The sequence below is a fragment of the Phyllostomus hastatus genome, unplaced genomic scaffold (assembly GCF_019186645.2).
Source record: "Phyllostomus hastatus isolate PE091 unplaced genomic scaffold, TTU_PhHast_1.1 phas_contig_41, whole genome shotgun sequence".
Taxonomy (NCBI): Eukaryota; Metazoa; Chordata; class Mammalia; order Chiroptera; family Phyllostomidae; genus Phyllostomus; species Phyllostomus hastatus.
The window spans coordinates 2,743,618-2,762,650 of NW_025333876.1; the positions used below are offsets into that span (position 1 = coordinate 2,743,618).

The following is a 19,033-nucleotide window of genomic DNA, read 5'->3' on the forward strand; positions in this document are numbered from 1 at the left end:
AAGTGTCTTTATAAGACTGCAGCTGAGGGAGATTAAACACAAAGAAGGTGATTTGTGGATAGGGGCAGAAATTGAAGTAATGTGGATGCCAAGTGATGCCAAAGAATGTTGACAGTAACCCAAAGATAGGTGAGGCATGGAATGGATCATGCTCTAGTCCTTCTGGAGGGAGTGCCAACACCTTGACTTTGGACTTTGGGCCTCCAGAAACTAAGAGAATAAATTGCTGTTGTTTTAAGCCATCAGGTTTGTGGTAATTTGTTAAAGCAGCCACAGGAAACTGATGGCATAACATACTAACAAAACTATAAAAATTATGCAACTTACAATATCAGAAATACAAAATAGGTATCACTCTGATCTGATAAAATGTCTGTAGGCGTGTACATTGGAAACTTAAAAACATTTCTGAGAGGAATTAAAGAAGACAACTAAATGGAGATGTGTATCATATTCATGGATCTGAAGACTGAATTATAAGATGTCAGTTCTCTCCAAATTGATCTATAGATTCAGTATAGTCTCAAAATTCAGTAAGCTATTTAATAGAAATTGATAAACTCAGTCTAGTATTCATATGAAAATGAGAAAGATCTACAAACCGAACCAGATTAAAAAAAAGAAAAAGATGCAAGACTTAACAGTACCTGACTTCCAGACTTAGTGCACAGCTACAGTAAACAAGATAGAGTGATATTGGCATGAAGGTAGATTGGCATCAATGGAATAATTAACTCACTTATTAGCTGATTTTCAGTATACTAGTAAAGGCTATTTGGTGGAGACAGAATGATGTTTTTAATAAACAGTGCTGGAATAGCTGTGTATATGCAAGAAATTACTGATATACAAAACTTAACTCAATATGTATCATAGACCTAAAGGTAAAACATGAAATCACAACACTTACAGAAGAAAACAGGAGAAAATATCTGTGACCTTTGGTTAGGCAAAATTTCTTTACCACAACACCATATACATGACTCATAAAAGAAAAATTTGATAAAGTGGACTTCATCAAGATTTAAGAATTTTTGTTCTTTGAAAGGTAACTGTTAACAGGATGAAAAGACATAGACCTGGAGATAAAAGGATTTCTGTCCAGAACTGTGAAAATTTCTTAATAGAAAACAAAGCCAATAAAATTGGTAAAAAATGTGAACAGACACTTTACCAAAGAAGATACAGAATGGCAAATTAGTCATTTGGGAAATGAAAATTAAAATGACAGTGAGATATCACTATACATGTATTAGAATTTCTAAAATGTGAAAGTCCTACCAAATCTCATGTTCCCAAGTATGTAGAGCAACTTGAGTTCTCTATACAGTGCTGGTGAACATACTGAAATAGTAAAACTACTCTGGAAAACAGCTTATCAGTTTTTTAAAAAGTTAAAAAATCACATATATATGTACGTAAGATTAATTTATATTAAATTCTAGAAAATGCAGACTACTCTAATAGGGGCAGAAAACTGGGTTGAACAAAATAGTGGAGCAGAGAGGAATGGGAAGGAGGAGTTTAAAAGGCTTATGGAAACGTTTTTGGGCAGGATGGATATATTTCATTATCTTGATTTGGGTAATGGTGCCATTATTGCCTGCCTATGTCAGGAGTTATCAAAACTTATATTTTAAATCTGTGCAGTTTGGCAGAAGGGGACCCTCCAATTCCAGGAAGATCTGCTGCAGAAAGTAGCTATTTCATAGTTCAGATAGTTCCAGCCAAGATGGAGGCATAGGTGGAAACCCTTCGCTTCCTCACACAACCAAAAGGAGGATAACAACCAATCTAAAATCAATGTACAACCAGAAGTGCCAGAAAATCAAACTGCATAGAACTCCTACAACCAAGGAATTAAAGAAGTAGTCAACTAGAACAACCAGACCCGTGCACCAAGACAAAGAAATAGGGCCCAAATGAAAGAACAGAAAAGCTTCAGAAAGAGGCTAAGTGATGAGGAGGTAGCCAACCTATCTGATGGAGAATTTAAAGCCCTGGTAATCAAAATGCTCACAGATCTGATTGAGCTTGGTCAAAAAATGAAAAAACAAAGGAAAAACATCCAAAATGAAACAAAGCAAAATATTCAGGGAACCAACAGTGACAGGAAGGAAACCAGGGCTCAAAGCAATGATTTGGAACAAAAGGAAGAAATAAACATCCAACCACAAGAGAATGAAGAAACAAGAATCCAAAAAAATGAAGAGAGGCTGAGAAACCTCTGGGACAACCTGGAATGTTCCAATAGGAACATTGTCTAGAAGGAGAAGAACAAGAGCAACAAATTGAAAACTTATATGAACAAATAATGAAGGAAAATTTCCCCAATCTGGTGAAGGAAACAGACTTCCAGGAAGTCCAGGAAGCCCAAAGAGTCCCAAAGAAGTTGGACCCAAAGAGGAACATACCAAGGGACATTATAATTAAGTTACCCGTGGTAAAGATAAGGAGAGAATCATAAAAGCAGCAAGAGGGAAGGAAAGAGTTATCTACAAAGGAGTGCCCATAAGGCTATCAGCTGATTTCTGAAAAGAAATCAGGCAGGCCAGAAGGGGCTGGAAAGAAATATTTGAAGTCATGAAAGGCAAGGACCTACATCCAAGATTAGCCTATCCAGAAAAGCTTTCATTTAGAATGGAAGGGCAGATTAAATGCTTCTTAGATAAGGTCAAGTTAAAGGAGTTCATCATCACTAACCCCTTATATGAAATGTTAAAGGGACTTATCTAAGAAAAAGAGGATCAAAACTATGAACAGTAAAATGACAGCAAACTCACAACTATCAACAAATGAACCTAAAAGAAAAACAATGAAAGCAAAAACTAAGCAAACAGCTAGAACAGGAACAGAATCAGAGAAACAGACATCACATGGAAGGATTTCATGGGGAGGAGGAAGGGAGGAATGGGGGAAAACAGTACAGGGAAGAAGCATAATTGGTAGTCATAAAATAGATGGTGAGAGGTCAAGAATGGTATAGGAAACGGAGAACTCAAAGAACTTATATGTGCAACCTATGGACATGAACCAAATGGGAGGATACTGGAGGGTTGGGGGGTACAGCGCAGAGGGGGGATAAAGAGGGAGAAATGGGAAAAACCTGTAATAGCATAATCAATAAAAATACTTAAAAAATAAAGTAGCTGTTTCATAAAACTAAAAATACAGTTTATTATATGTTAGTTACATCTAAATAAAGGTGTTAAAAATCACCAGGTCATGTTTCATTCAGAGCGTAGAAAGATTACTGGTGACAACTTATGAAGCCATAAGACAGGTAAACAAGTAGAGCTCATTATAAGGAGCTGTACCATGGAAGATACGGTCTGGTTTTATAAATTTACTGTGTGATTACAAAGAAACCTGACCAATATTTAGGAATATAATGATTTCTCAATTATTCACTTCACCTTCAGACAGCTCTTTTTCTTATATACCTTTCTGACAGACTTGTTGAAATACTACATAATATTTTGTTTTCTGTTTTCACTTCATATAAACCTCTTTCTGTACTTTCTGTCTAATAAAGAAAATATGTAATAGCCGCACCTTTAATTTTGTTGCATGAATTAAATTAGTTTGTTAATTTAGGGGACTGATATATCATGGTCTTAAATAGTAAGTCATATGTAGTAGAATCCAGTAGAGTATTAAATACTGTGCCACTTTAAAACTAACAGTTTCCATGGAATCAAATGATATTAGGAAAGCATAAAATTGTGTTAAATTTGAGTTAGAAACCTCATCAGAAAACATGTTCATTTGTAAAAAGACCTTTATCAGTCATTTGTATGTAGGAAATACTGTATCATTGTGGTAGGGTAGGGTGTGTGGATTGAAACAGTTATTATTTCATTTAAAATATAATGATAAAATTATAACAGTGCTTTTAAAGCTGAAGGTCACAACTCTTGATTTAGTATATTGCTATCTAGAGTACAGGTCGGTACCATTCAAATGTTGGGGATGTCAGTTTGTAGAACTCACTATATAAAAAGTATTTGGTTGTTTTTGGCATGAAAGATGCAGTATGAATTTAAGTATATGAGAATCCAAAACTCCATTTTAATTGATGAACTCTCACAAAGAGAATCTTATTTAACTTGATGAAGCATAGATTTCTTTCAAATGTGCATTTATAGCTGTTAAAGATATAAATAAAAATTAGGATTAAAATATGAATAGAAATTAGAATAGAAATATATAGTAGAAATACAATTACCTGTGTCTTTAAAAAATATAAATTTAGTGTTGTAGGAATATACGTAGATATTTCGAAAGGCATTATCTTCTAAATCATAGGTCAGAAATAATAAAACTTTGATTTTCTTTCCACTCTCGCTTTTCTAATTTCTTTTCTTTAGCGTTTTTGAGGTTAGACAAATAATTTATGTAACCCAAGTTGGAGTCTTCCTTCTAGTTATAACCATCACCCCTTAAAGCTAAGAGAAATTGTTTATTTTCTGATGAATAGGTAGTTCATTGTAATGTCATCAGTTTATTTACCACTTTTGCCTTATATTTTAAAAAAGTATTCTTAGCATACATATTAAAGGTGTGTGCCTATGCTATTTTACTTTATAAAACCGTTATTTATACTTTAAAACAATTAATATTAAAGCAGTTTTAAGAGTACATCTTTCTGTTGTAGTTATTTTAACTGATTTTATTATCAAAAAGTATTCAGTATTATAATTTATCATTGCTTTAAATATTTCTGATAGTTTGCTAATATGATTGTAGGAGTTTATATTATCTGTCAGTAACAATAGCACTACTCTGTTATTACTAGATTTTGTTTTGTGTTGTACCTTAATCTTATATAATTCTTTTTTCTGGTGTTTAAATTCTTTGACTCAAATACTCAGGGCTGAATAAAACAAACTTTTAAACCACCCATTCAAGGGAAATGCCTTGAATCTTAAATCAGGACTTAAAGGAGAGAGGATTTAGAACCCTTTTTTCACTTCTGAATTAAAATTCACTGTTAGATTCTTTGCATTTGTGGTTGTTGAAATTTCTAGAAGTTGCAGTTTAGTGTGTAAATTTTTAGTTATGTTGTTTTTAATAACTCGTGTTACAAGTTTTGAGGTCCTCTATACTTTGTTAGAATGATATTTTATGTGATTTGTTTGGCAAAGGTAGAACATACTTTCACCTCTCAGTTCTCATTTATAGGATGCCTTAAATGTAGGCTTTTAGATAAATTTAAATGGATTTGTTTTATAGAGAAACTTGTCTCTCAGATCAGATACACTGCTCTTCACAGTAAATGTAGGGTATGTGTGAAATGGAAATGGTGACATTTATTTCTCAGGAGCATGCTACTAAAAAGTTTTGCATGCATATATAATTTTCTTTGTCTAAATCTGGCATCTTTTAGTAATCTGTTAATCCTAAAGTCCTCATCTTTCGTAGGCATTCTGCACTCTTTCACTAAGATACTTGATTGCTTTTAAAACCTTGACTTTGTTTTGTCAAATAGGTTTAGAATTAACTGGTACAAACAGATGTAGCTCAGAAGTTATTCCATCAGTAGCCATTTGTTTCCTACAATTAGGTATTAACACATCAGTGAAATGCAGTGGTTTGTTTTCTACTCCAGAAATTGAAGAACTGACCATACTTTTAAGGAACGTGCCACAGTTTTTGAAAACTTTACAATTTTGAAGGTTTACTGTGTATGTGTCTGGGTGTGTATGAGAGATAGAAGATTTTATTTTTCTCTTTGGAAAATATATTTTGGCTTAGGACTGATTCTCCACTTCCTCCCCACAGAATTTCATGTCTTAGATGTGGCAGTAAAAGAGGTTCATTTGATATATGTAGAATATTTCTATTAAGCTCAGATTAGAGTTTAAAATTAGGTTAGCCTGTTGATTTATCTTCCAAATCTTATATTTTGAACTCTAACTTGGCAGTTCAAAGTGTCATTCATATCAAATAGGGAAGTTTTCTTGGGTTGTGCAGTGATTCATCCGTTTTTCTGATTTTCTAATGATTAGTTCTAGAATACTTCTGAGTTATTAAATTCTTTGTGTCATGATTCAGTCCTTTAAACTTAGTTTCTATGCATAAATAAATTGTGAGCTAAAGTATGAACATACTGAATTATTTCCTTGGTTGACCCTACTAGAGTTTGAATTCAAATGATGTCACTCATGTTATTGGTTATTGAATCTTTATCACACTTAAACATGTAGAATTTAAAATGTTCACTATTTCAGAAAAATATTTAGGATATTAATTTGTTTCACATGGACAAAAATATAGTCCATTTGTGAATTTGAAGTACTCTCATATGTTCTACTAGTTCTTAAAGCCAAAAGTACCATGCCACTTTAATATATAAATGTGACATAGCACAACTGTGGAGGAATATTTCAAGTGTAATCTTACGGTAAAATATTTTCAATATAATGTAAGTTACATGTGATACTTCACATGCATTGGGGCCTTTATTTTAGTTGTATATCTTGATTTTTCCCACATTTGCCTTGTTTATAAGTATTTGTTTTGTCTTTGTTACTTAAATACATGGCACCATATTGTTGAGAAAATGTCTTAAGTGCTTATAAAAAAGGAAGTGATTAATTTTGGAATAAAGGCAGTTTTGACTTTAATACTGGTAGAAATGGTTTAAAAGTATTAAATTTGAAACTTGTTGCTCAGTTTTGAGGTAGTCTCAACCTCCCAGTTCTCTAAAATGTGTTAGGATAGTTTGGTAATGATACATATTTGACAAGAAAGGCAAATTTTACATGTTTCTGAGGTTAAACCCTGCAAGTGAAATGATTAAAATTCACAAATTTGATATAAAAAAATCTCTCAAGAAATTTAATTATACCACTCCAAATTATGGAAACTAAAAAACACAGTTAAGTTTTTCAGTGAAATATTTAATCAGTAAATAAAACACTGTGGAGTTATGCCTCATAGATTCAATGTTTTTTTGGACTTAAAGTGTGTTAACTTACTATATTTGATTTTTAAATAGACACCAAATCCTACCGCAAGCGAGTTTATTCCTAAAGGAGGATCAACCTCCAGGCTGAGTAACGTGTCCCAGTCAAATATGTCTGCCTTCTCTCAAGTTTTCTCTCACCCATCCATGGGAAGTCCTGCTGCTGCTGGATTAGCACCAGGTAAGTTGAGTAACTGTTTCCAGTGAGTTCCAGATATCAAATCTGTAAGCACCATTTACTATTAGTTTATCAGAACTGAAATTGTATACTTGGATGATTCACATTTGAACACATTGTGAGTTTTATGTTCTAGATTTTGGTACCATAGTTAAAAAATTGAAAGCAGAGTTTAAATATGAACAAAAATTATATATCAGGGTATTTAAAAGCACAGAAATAAATTTAAAGAAGAAACTCCTTCTTTAGGAAGAATATCTATCTGGGTTTAGTATTTCCCTTTTTAAGAAGTCAATGATAATGCTATTTCACTTAAAAACTTCTCTAAGATCATAAGAAAAAAGTATTGATGTATATATGTATTTCAAAAGTCCTTTTGTACTAAATTTCTAAATAACATTCTTTATTATTCAAAACACATGTTTAGATGTATTTATTAACTTTCAGATGTTTGATTATAAATCTGTAATAGTAATTTTTAATTGGATAAAGTATTATAAACAATAGTAGGAAGGAAGTATAAAAGTATTAGGCGTCTTTGAGGTAAGGAAAACAGTATTTCTCAATTGTTTTCTTCCAGGTTTACCCATAATGACAGAAGAATGTGAACAAATGTACTTAGACCCCAGGGGTTCTGGGGAATGGTTCATAGTGACCCTTTGACAACTTTTTTTAAACTTCTCTCTTTTATCTTAAAAATTCATGCAACTTTTACATTCTAATTCATGACATAAACATTTATTATAATATAAAAATATGAAACAATTTTTAGGTAGTTAACATCAGCCATCTCTAGTGGTCCCTACCTTAATCAGAAAAGTGAGATATGCAAAACTACATTGAATTATCATAAGTGCTGAGCAGGTTATCTTGTGTCTGTAAAATATGTGAGTTCTCCACACAGATTTTGTATGTATATTAAATGAAGCCAAAATACTAACTAGATCAGCCTGGAACTAGCACTGCCTGCAGGGCTTAATCAAATTAGTAAGAAAATCATTGGTTTTGATGCTGGTATGGAATCAAGGACCTTTTGGGGAAGAATGAGAGAAGATAATGATGACTTTATAGAACAGAATAGTCAGTTTAGCATGTAAAGTATCAAGTGTACTCAGAGACTAAGTAACCTTGTGTTGCCACGGGTTTATCAGTACTTCCTTCCCCTACCTTTCTCTTTCACTCTTCCTCTCCACTCATTTCCTTCTACCTTTCAACTTCTTTCCCTTCACATGTCCCCTTACCTTTTCTTCAACTTTGGCTCTTTTCAGGTTCAGTTAAATTTGTAAACATTTTCCCTTCTTCCCTAGAGAACAGTGTCAGAATTGAATATCCCTGGTAGCCTAAAAGTTTTACTTGTAAGTAATGTGCTACTATGATTTTTCTCCCAGTGAGGTGTGTTCACATTGTGTACATGAGCATAATTTGCATGTCAGCTGTACCTTTAAAATTTCTTAGAGATTGTCCAGACTTCTGAGAAGTTTTTATAAAGTACTCAACAATGGTATCCATATACCAATAGAAAACTTTGGCTTTTGTAATTAAGCACCAATATGTTTTGACATAATAACACATCTTCCTTTGTTTCAAAAATAAATATTTTGTTCTTATCATTGATCAGACTAGTTAAAGCTTGCTATTTAAAAAAATAGGCTTTTTAAATATTGGAGGCATTAAAAATGTCAAAGGGAATTTTAGACCTTGAAATGTTTAGTTAAGAGATCCATTAATGTTGGGGTGTTTAAGCTTTTCAGTAGGTATTATCTTGTGTGTAGGTAAGTGTTTTATTGGCCCCAGTTGGATATTATAACCTAAATTTGGGATGAAATTAATTAATTTAAAAATTAAATTAGATGAGAAACTATTTACTCTTCTACATAGCTCTAATGTTAAATTGGTCCTTCTATTTCTTATTGATGAGAGTAATTACTGTGTGGAACCATTGGAAGTAGGTCAGTATATTATATTAAATATATTCCTAAATTTTTTATACATGTTATTTAAAAATAATTCTTCATTTCAAATGACAACAAAGCTAAAATAGTTTCCAAGAATAGATGAATAGTTTTGCATGTATTATTTCCCCATATTTTCTTGTTTTAGTTAATGTTTTAACACTCTCTGGAAATGAGCAAAGAAAAAATTAAGTCTGACTTATTTTCAAAAAAACCATTTACCCCTTCAGTGTCTTCCATTACTTCTTACCCACAAGTGATATTTTTTTCAAGGCCTAAGAAGAGTTCTTGACATTCTCCTTTAAGGTTGTAGAGTTAAAAATGGTCATAAAGTTTGCTTTAGTGATGATGTAATTTATTGTCACTGCCTCTTGTCTACTGCATATATAACCTATTCATAATTTTCAGTTATGAAATTTCATTTTCTTTTCTCCAATTTGTGTTCCATATTGTTACCCTCAAAAACATGTACAGCTACTGTTTCTCTTTTAAAAAGTATAGAGCCTTAAATATTTTGGCATTCAAATTTAAACTAGAGTAATATCATTTTCATTATGTACGAAGAATACATACTCAAATTATATCTCTTGACTAAAATGTAAAACGCTTGAGCAGAGTTGAGTAGATATTAAGATTTTGAATTCCCTCAGACTGTAAGAAACAAAAGCATACTTCCAGGAACAAAGTAGATCCTGAGTGAATCAAGTCTCCTTTTTTTAATCTTGTTTTGATCATCTTTAAAACATGATTTGTATTTTTAAAAAAGTTTTAATGCAACAAGCAAAACTTTATATACAAGTTATTCCGAATTTATAGCCAAGTAAGTTTAAAGGTACTTAAAAATGTTAAAAATACGCAGCATATTTCCATTGAATTGTGTACACAATCATTTTATTCTATTTTCGTTTAAGAAATTAAGGATTTACTTGCTTATGCACTCAACCTAAGAACAATAGCCAGGTTTCTAAGAATCTTCTATGAGGGTAGTTGTTACATGAGTATGGGGAATGGCACTTAACTTGGGCTGCATTGTCTTTGAAAACACCTAAATTTGTAAATATGCCCTTTTCCCAGGTCCCAGCTTATATTATCTTGAGATTCACAGCTTTGAAAAGATAAGAATCATTGGTTTAACCCAGTCTTAGAAAAATTCATTTTATTTCTAGAGCATGTAGTCTAAAGGAATATATATATATATTTTAATAGCTTTTGCTCTAGGCAAACCGATTTTAGATAGGCCTTTAGAAATGAAAATATGACTGCACTAAGTATATGAAATGATAGTTTATGCTTTAATTTTTTATTCCATGAAAAATAATTTTATCATGAGAAACAATTGCTGAATATTTTTCTTAATCAGAATTTTTCCTAAGAGTGTTCTGATTTGGTAGTAGACGATACAACTAACTTGGTGTGCTTTAATTACCTCAGCATTAGCCTCAATCTGTTTGAAAGTGCTTGAGAGAGGTAGCAACAGGAACATACATTTCTAGATGGTGTTATGATATTTCATCTGGTGATTTCATGTGCAGTTCTGACTCAGGAATTGAGTATCTCTTGTTCTGCTTAATTGTGTGCGGACACTTGGGAGAGACAGAAGGGAGTTCTTGGACTTGAAAAATACCACCATTGATTCATGAATGAAAGAGCCATAAGTGACTTACAATATTTTCAAATATTTATTCTTTCAAGATGAGGATGGTGCAGATTTTTGGCCCATTTGGTATATTTCATTATAAATTTATATTTTATTGATTTGGGGAAAATATTTATACTAAACTTACTATTATTGAATAATTATATTCATTTATCATATTTTTAGATGCAGTTTTTGAAGTACTTTGTCACTCATATATTCCTGAGGGTACCAAATTGATGGGTAAAATTGGCAAATATTCTTTTTTGATAAAGATTTTATTTTATTTTTAGAGAGAGGGGAAGGGATGGAGAAAGAGAGGGAGAGAAACATCAATGTGAGAGAGAAACATCACTGGGTTGCTTCTCGTAGGCTCCTGGACTTACAGGGCTGAACCTGCAACCCAGGCATGTGCCCTGACTAGGAATTGAACCGCATCCTTTCACTTAGCGGGATGATGCCCAACCAGCAGAGCCACACCAATCAGGGCTGGCTATTATTCTTTGATATATTTTTTGGCTTGGTCAAGATGTAGGGGGAAAGGGGAAATTAATATTTATTCATCATTCTTGTTAAAAATATTAAAGTATTGAACTTTATATGCAGGGCTGGCACAGATAATGCCCCCTTTTTATTGCAGAATCATAAGTTTATAATTTTGTAACACAATAGTATCACACTTAAGCACACCATATGACATTTTAGGTGAAATGTTCAAATTGCTGTCCATCTCATGTGAGACATTTACATAACTCTAGCAAGCACACTCAAGCAAGCCTTACTTCTGCTGGACCCTGTATATACTATTTAAAATATTCTTTTTAATTTTCTAAAGATTTTATTTATTTTTAAAGAGAGGAGAAGAGAGGGAGAAAGAGAGGGAGAGAAACACTGGTATGTGGTTGCCTCTTGTGTGCCCCCTACTGGGGACCTGGCCCTGTAGCCCAGGCATGTGCCCTGACCAGGAATCAAACAGTGACTGTTTGGTTTGCAGTCCAGCACTCAATCCACTGAGTCACACCAGCCAGGGCTAAAATATTTATTCTTATATGGTTGAAAGGTTTGGATAAGGAAATCCTTTTACTTTTAAAGTTCAATGCTAAAAAGTAAAGTTTTGTGATTTTCTTCTCTGTATGACATTTCATACCATAGATGGATAAAATGGAGGCTTAGTTCATTCAGTTGCAGAATAGTTAACTTATGTGATAATCTGATACTGGTCATTGATCTAAGTGAAACCTTTGGGGTTTCCATAGTTCAGCCTTGTACCAGTGTAGAGGTGGCATTCCTGACAGAGTATCATCTAGCTTTTGCTTTGTCACTTATAGAAGCAATAAGGAATTCATTAACCAAGGCAGCCCAGTGTGCATTTGTACAGTCTGAATAAAGAAGAAAATTATATCTTATCTGAACTGATTTCTGTCTTGTCTTTTATCCACTAGTCCTAGTTCTTTCCTTTTGTATTGAATGGAATAAATAAAAATCTTTTCTACATGATAGTCCTTCCAATTATTTTTTAGGCTGGTTATATGTCTGTGTATATCCATATAACTTGTATGACTGAAAAATGGGAGAAGGCAAACTGGGAAAATATTGTTAAATATTTTAATAAACCATATTAGTTTAATTAATAAACCATGTAGCTTAAAATCTTGAACTGTTTTAAGTCATAATGGCTAGATAGAATTGAATCCACAGATCTACCTCACTGTATTACTACCCTGATGTCCAACAAAGCAGTGTATATACCACTAGGAAAACAGGAAGCTTTGCTAGTCTTGCAGATGGTGAATATCTAAGTTCATATTTAAAAATTCACTGTATATCTTAGACTCTAGGTTAAAGTCACTAAAGGCATAACAATTTCATAAGCTGTCATTTTAGATTATGTTTTACTAAGTGGGATAATTGTTGAAAATAAAAATCATAAAAAAATAGTTAAATAATTCTTAAACATTGTCATGTTTTATAGGATGTAACTCTAAGCAGATTTTCTTTGTAATTATTTTTCAAGTCTACTGGATTCTGTTGGACTCAAGTAATTCTATCATGAGTTTTTTGAGATTCATTTTCAATTGATTTTACTGAATTATTTTTACACTTAATGGCAATAGAAGTAGTTTAGCATTAAAATGTTCTTCTAATTGTTTTAAATACCAGTCTAGATTTCCCAAGCATATTACAAATTCCTTAAGAAGAAGGGATCTTGTCATTTCTTACCTTGCACAAATTTAGCCATACTGATGGTACCTAGTAAATGTTTACTCATTTAACTAAGCTTCCTTTCTGTCATGGAAAAACATTTTTAGTTGATGGGTATCTCTTAAATATAGTGAATTTTAATCAGTAAACATCTTTGATGAACTTTAGGAAAATGCAAATGTTCAAGAGGATATAGATGAATATTCATATGAGGAACAGAAATATGCCTGTTGAAAGTTAACTGCATCAGAACTAGAGTCATTATGTGTTTTGAGGTGCTAAAACATTAAAACCAGTTAAAATATTTGTAAGTATTATGTTTAAATTGCATATTTCCATTTTTTTGTAACTACTTTGTTTTTCAGGTACATTCAGCAGAGTCACTCAAACCTTTCCAGGTTTTCTAATTGGGGATTACTTTCTACATTAAAAAAATAAAATAAAAACGTATAGTTAAGATCAGGAGTCCCCAGATTTTTGTGTAGAGGGGTTTTTTACTGCCCTAATATAAAGCTCATCCTAGATTGGGGGTCACCATGTATATGCATGTATATGGATACAGATGTTGATGTCTGAGAGAAGGTTACTAACAGTAGAACTGTAGAACCATAACTGGTTTGGGAGTGCTTGCTGGCTGTATTCCCTTCTCAGTTGGGAATTTCAGGAAACTGAGGCGAGACGTTAATGGCACAGAGGGGGATATGTCTGCTGCAGCTGGCTTGGAGACCTGTCAGGTAAGGCTTAAATAGCTCCCAGTAGATACTGTTCTACTGGTTGGTAATCCCTGGTTAATGTGTCCTGTTAAGATTGAGAGTTCCTGTTGTGGATTTCCTGTTTAAATCTCATATATTGGCTAACTTGTCCCTTAATTAAAGGGTAGGGGCTTCATGGGAGTGGGTAGGGCTCCCTTGGACTGTAGGTTCATTCGTCTACTCCTGCAGCAAGGTCTCCTGCTGCTCTTGAGCCACTTTGATGGGCTCCATTGCCTTCAGAATATGGTGCCAGTTTTTATACCAAAATAGGTGTGTGACTTTTGACACTCTCTTTTGTCACTGTGTTTTAGCATCTTCATTTCTATAATATAGAAGATTTTAAAAGTCTTTCTAATCTAAAATTCTATTGTTTTGTGACACAGTGATCTATAGGAGATAGGTACACTAAAAGACAAATGAAGATAATGATGAGAGGTAGCAAAAAGGAGAAAAGAATTTGATTTTTGTACTAGACTTTAAAAGGACTTTCAAAGGCATGTGGACTTCCTTGACATAGTCTGTGTAAATAGGAAATCCCACCAAGGCTCCCTTTGCATCCTGGGTGGAGATGAGGGGAGTTTTGTTTCTGTAGTGTAAGATTAGAGTCTGAGGTAACTTAGAGTGTTGTAGTGGTTTCGGATGAACTAAAAGGCAGAGAGGGCAGATTCCTGATTCTTAGCTGGATGTGGAGATTTAGAAGTCAGTCGTTTTCTTTCCTTTTCAGTCAAATAGGTTGAGAGCTCCAGGTTTTCTTTAGCCATTTGGCTCAGTGGCACCTAGGAACATTGTAGCTCCTCAGTGGAGAGCGAGAGTGTTTATGTGAATTAAATAGACTGTGCTGTGTGTAACATGTCTAGTTAGGAGCAGTCCTTTAATTGTGTCGGAAGAAATTCACTGGTGGCAGCCTCTTCTGTTTCTTGAATTATTTGAGTCTTCTCAACTTAACTAATTATCTTTATTCTTATTCTTTTTTTAAAAAAAGATTTTATTTATTTTTAGATAAATAAATAAAGAGGGGAAGGGGAGGAAAAGAGAGGGAGAGAAATGTCACTGTGTGGTTGACTGTCATGTGGCCCCCACTGGGTACCTGGCCCACAACCCAGGCACGTGCCCTGACTGGGAATCGAACCAGTGACCCTTTGATTTGCAGCCCACCCTCAATCTACTGAGACAGGGCTTTTCTTTCCCTTACTCTTTTTGCCTTTCAGATGTGCCCTAAGTAGGGCACATGGGAAAGATTTTAGTAAAAGGAGAGGAATTAAGAGATGTACCCCTTTTAAAACTTTTAGTGCACACAGACCTATAAAATCTACCATGAATACTCAAATGTGGACTGCGTGTTTATATGATAGTTATATGTTTAGTTCTGAATTTTTTTAGTCAGGAATCTCTTCCATGTTGATGTGTATAAGGTGAGATGTTTTCTTATGATTTTATAAATATCTTCCCATATTTTAAATGTGTTTATCCAGATTTTAGGCTGGTATTCCTATAAATTGTAAGTACTGATTAGAAGTCACTTTGAAGGGTTTTGTACCTTTTAGAAAACCATAGGATATTAATACAATTGTAGTCACCAAACTGCTAAGTCATAATTACTATGGACAGTAATCTTATTGCTCACTGTCTGTGCTGTTGAAGCAAATAGATTAAAAATGTAATGTTTTCACAGGACAGAATTTTATTTTTTACTTTATTAACAGTGAAGGCAGATGTTCAGTTGTCTGTGATGAGCTCCTCCACATAGTCGGTTTAGATCCCAAGTCAGGTGGCTTCTACGTATCTCTCCAGTCACCTGGAAGGGAGAAAGTGCAGAGGAGCATCAGTGGGAAATTGTTACAGACAAGTCTGGAAATTGGAAGCTCCTCCAGTGATAACTGTCTACTAAAATCTGGATTTTTGTTTTTTAAAGCAGCTTTTGAATATATTTCCCAGGCTTTTTGGGATGTAAAATTTTAACAGTGGAATCCCATATATACATTTTTGGGCATTATCTTACTTGCATCTTTTGTGTCTGCAGCTGCAATAATTGATTTACCAGCATCATAAGATATGGAGCTTTTCAGCATACCTGACATTTTTGGATATCAGAAACTTTATGGCTTTGTCAAAACTTTACATTTTCCACAATTTTTCAAAGATTTCCAAAATTTACAGTCTTCTGTTGCTTCAGAGAAATACAATTTTTTTTATGACTTGTGCTCAGCTTTATTTACCTCAGTGATTGTATTGAATCAGAATACAAATGATACCCTTTAGGTATCAGAATTCCTAGAGCAATTTTAATTTACTTAGAGTCTTTACCCTTTTCATTGTCTTCCTGTCCCAATATATTAGATTATAACGCCTTGAGGGTAAGTCCTTTCTCTCGCTCTCTGAAAGTGAGATGATGCTGATACGGTTATTTTTCTTGGGATGCCATTTTGAGGATCACTGCTTACTAGGTGCTCTATGCTGTTTTGTCTCCTCTTTTTTTCTTATAATCCTTTCTTCTCCTCCTAACCTGCTTAGGGTCAAGAACACAAATACATTTTTAATACCTTTTTAAAAAAAATAAGAAAAAGACTGGGTCATGGACTTGAATCATTGCCTGTGAATAAGGTAAATTGGTTTTAAATTATGCTTTGGCTGAGGCTAGTTTCAGTCTTTTGGTTCTTGCCTCTGTTCTGGGTAAATTAAGTTATCAGGCAAGGAACCACTGATTATAGGGGTCCCTGGAGCTCAAGTCAAGATCACAAATACAGTTTTAATAAAATGAGCAACAGGGATTTCTTCTACTTTAATAATGTTAATGGGATAAAAATAATATAAATTATTGTAATAGATCTAACAAAATTTTCAGAATACCTGAAACATGAATATCATAGGCACCTTTGCTGTTTAAAATGCAAAACCCCATGGGTCTAGAAGTAGTAGTCAAGTATCTTATTTGCACATTACATTTTAATGTGTATGTTTTAAAATTTTTATGTAGAAATCCAAAGTTAAAATTACAGTGTTAACTAGTATTAATCTTACATCCTTTTTTATGAATAGCTATAATTTTTTAAAAGATTTTATTTATTTATTTTTAGAGAAGGAAGGGAGGGAGAAAGAGAGAGAGAGAGAAACATCAGTGTCCGGTTGCTGGGGGCCGTGGCCTGCAACCCAGGCATGTGCCCTGGCTGGGAATCAAACCTGCGATGCTTTGGTTCGCAGCCCACACTCAATCCACTGAGCTACGCCAGCCAGGGCTCCGAATAGCTATAATTTTTTTATAATCAGGCACACTTATCTTAGAGGAAGTTTCTGGTTTATAAACAATACAATATAATTTATCACTGAATGAAGGGTCCCATTTGTTCACAAACATTCACTATCATTTGAGAAGAAAAAATGGTTCTTTCAATCCAAAAGAGTTTGGTAGCTAACACCTATCCTCTTCCCATTTTGTTTTGACCTTTAGTTTTAAATAACTTAAGTGTTAATGATTTAAAAGGTTGCCATTATTGCAGAGGCTAGATTATTTGGTCAAGTTGGGGGCAAGCAGGTCAGTGTTCTGTTTCTTCAAATATTGTAGTGATCAAAGTTAATTACCTACTTATGCAGGCTAGAGAGTATAGTTCTTAAAATTGTAAATCAAACCCTAAAAGTGTTTTTTTTTTTTTAATGTGGAAAACTTACATTTCTTACATTTCAGAAGTTTAGGCACTGTATTATATGCACAGTCAATATTCTAATAATATTTGTTGACTTACTTAATGAAAACTCACAGGGAAATGAGGCTGTTGAGAGAGTAAAGCTGAAGTTAGGTCACAGGGAAAGCTACTCTGCGTAGACATGGAAAGCAGAATAATTGTGCGGGATATGGTTCCCATAAAATACTATGTTAAGAATATGTGGTTGATAAAACTTAGTTTACATTCATAATATGAACTCACAGTCATTTGCCTAAATGTGGTCGATGAAATTCAATAAATTTTGAGGGAGCTTTAGGGTTCTTAACAGCGTCATTAATGCTTACACTATTTCAAATACCCAGGTAGTCCAAATACTTTATATCACAGACATTCAGCCAAAGTGAAGTATGATTATATAAATCAGTTGCTGAAATTCTTTAGATATTGAGGGGAAAACCAGAGATGGAAACCAAATTGCATTTATTTTGGCAACATCCACATGACTTCTACTAAAGGTTATTTACATGTAGAGAATAAAGTAAATATACAAAGCTTTTTTAGAACATGTTGAAATTTGTCATTTTTATTGTGTAATGTAATGAAGAGAGAAAATATTCGTATTTTTAGTCAAATTAATTTTATAATTGAAATGTTACTATAATTCAGTAATTAAAAATTCATGCTTTTTCTTTATATTTTCTTAAAAGTAAAAATAATGCTGGTTCTTTATATTTCTTAAAAATGAAAAAGATTACTTTATTGTTGATATCTTTGCCCTAGTCATATAATTTTTAGTTCAGTTCTTTCTTGGTGGAGGCTTTAAAAACAAGATTCAATTTTTTTCCACTCATCATTAGGTTAGAGGCTTTAAGGTAGAAATTGGATGATGGCAAAATAGGAGTAGAAAGAGGTATACCACAAATACTGGTTTGGTTTACCATGAATCTAGATTTTGAGGACTTCATGAATAGAAAAATGTTTTATTGGATCTTACAAAAAGCATTGTTTCAATGGTAGCTGATGATTTGATTCTGTTCCCCTCTACATAGGAAATGTTTCCATGTAGAATGTGAAGCTCCAGCATAGAAAAATTCATGCAGTGCATACTTCATTGAGAATTTAATTTCCATAGGCATAAAAACAAATAATATCCACAGGTTTAAATATGTATATATTAAGATTCAGAATAAGTATTTAGGTAATATATTTAACTTATATTAATTTGGGTTTTGACATGAATAACTTTCACCTACAAAATTCGTTAAAAAAATGCTCTCTTTTATCATGTTTAGTAAAAGCCTTAATCTGTTAACAGGAAAATAATTTATAGGTGAGATCTGTGGTGAAATTATGCCTCTGTTAAATAATGGTCTCTGAGTGTACATATTTCCTGTTATTTTTACAGAATAAATTCTTAACTTAGGCTCAGTCCAAAACTTTTACCTGAACTTACAGATTAGAACACTATTTTCTTACCTTTTTTTTTCTTGAGTAGATAAACACATGTCTAGCATGCATACTATTAAACTGGAAAATGAGAATTTTAAATCAGGAATTTCAATTGAAGGCAAGTGTAATGATATAATTGAAAAATAATGGATAGTAGCTTTGGATGGTTGCGTTTATCATTCTTAAATAAAAACAATGAGAGAAATTGTATTTATCAGCTCATATATCTTTTCTT

The 19,033-nt window shown here is 33.1% G+C and overlaps 1 protein-coding gene across 6 annotated transcripts in view; it reads left to right on the forward strand.

The window, feature by feature from the left end:
* The window catches only part of PAN3 (poly(A) specific ribonuclease subunit PAN3), a 137,859-nt gene that overhangs the window by 61,516 nt on the left and 57,310 nt on the right, over positions 1–19,033 (forward strand). For all 6 annotated transcript variants that reach the window (XR_006786398.1, XM_045844737.1, XM_045844738.1 and 3 more), the window contains one exon: positions 7,004–7,151. Coding sequence is in view for 5 of the 6 variants with exons in the window: in XM_045844737.1 (XP_045700693.1) it covers positions 7,004–7,151 (148 nt within the window). In the remaining variant the exon portion in view is untranslated. The remainder of the gene's footprint in view (positions 1–7,003; positions 7,152–19,033) is intronic.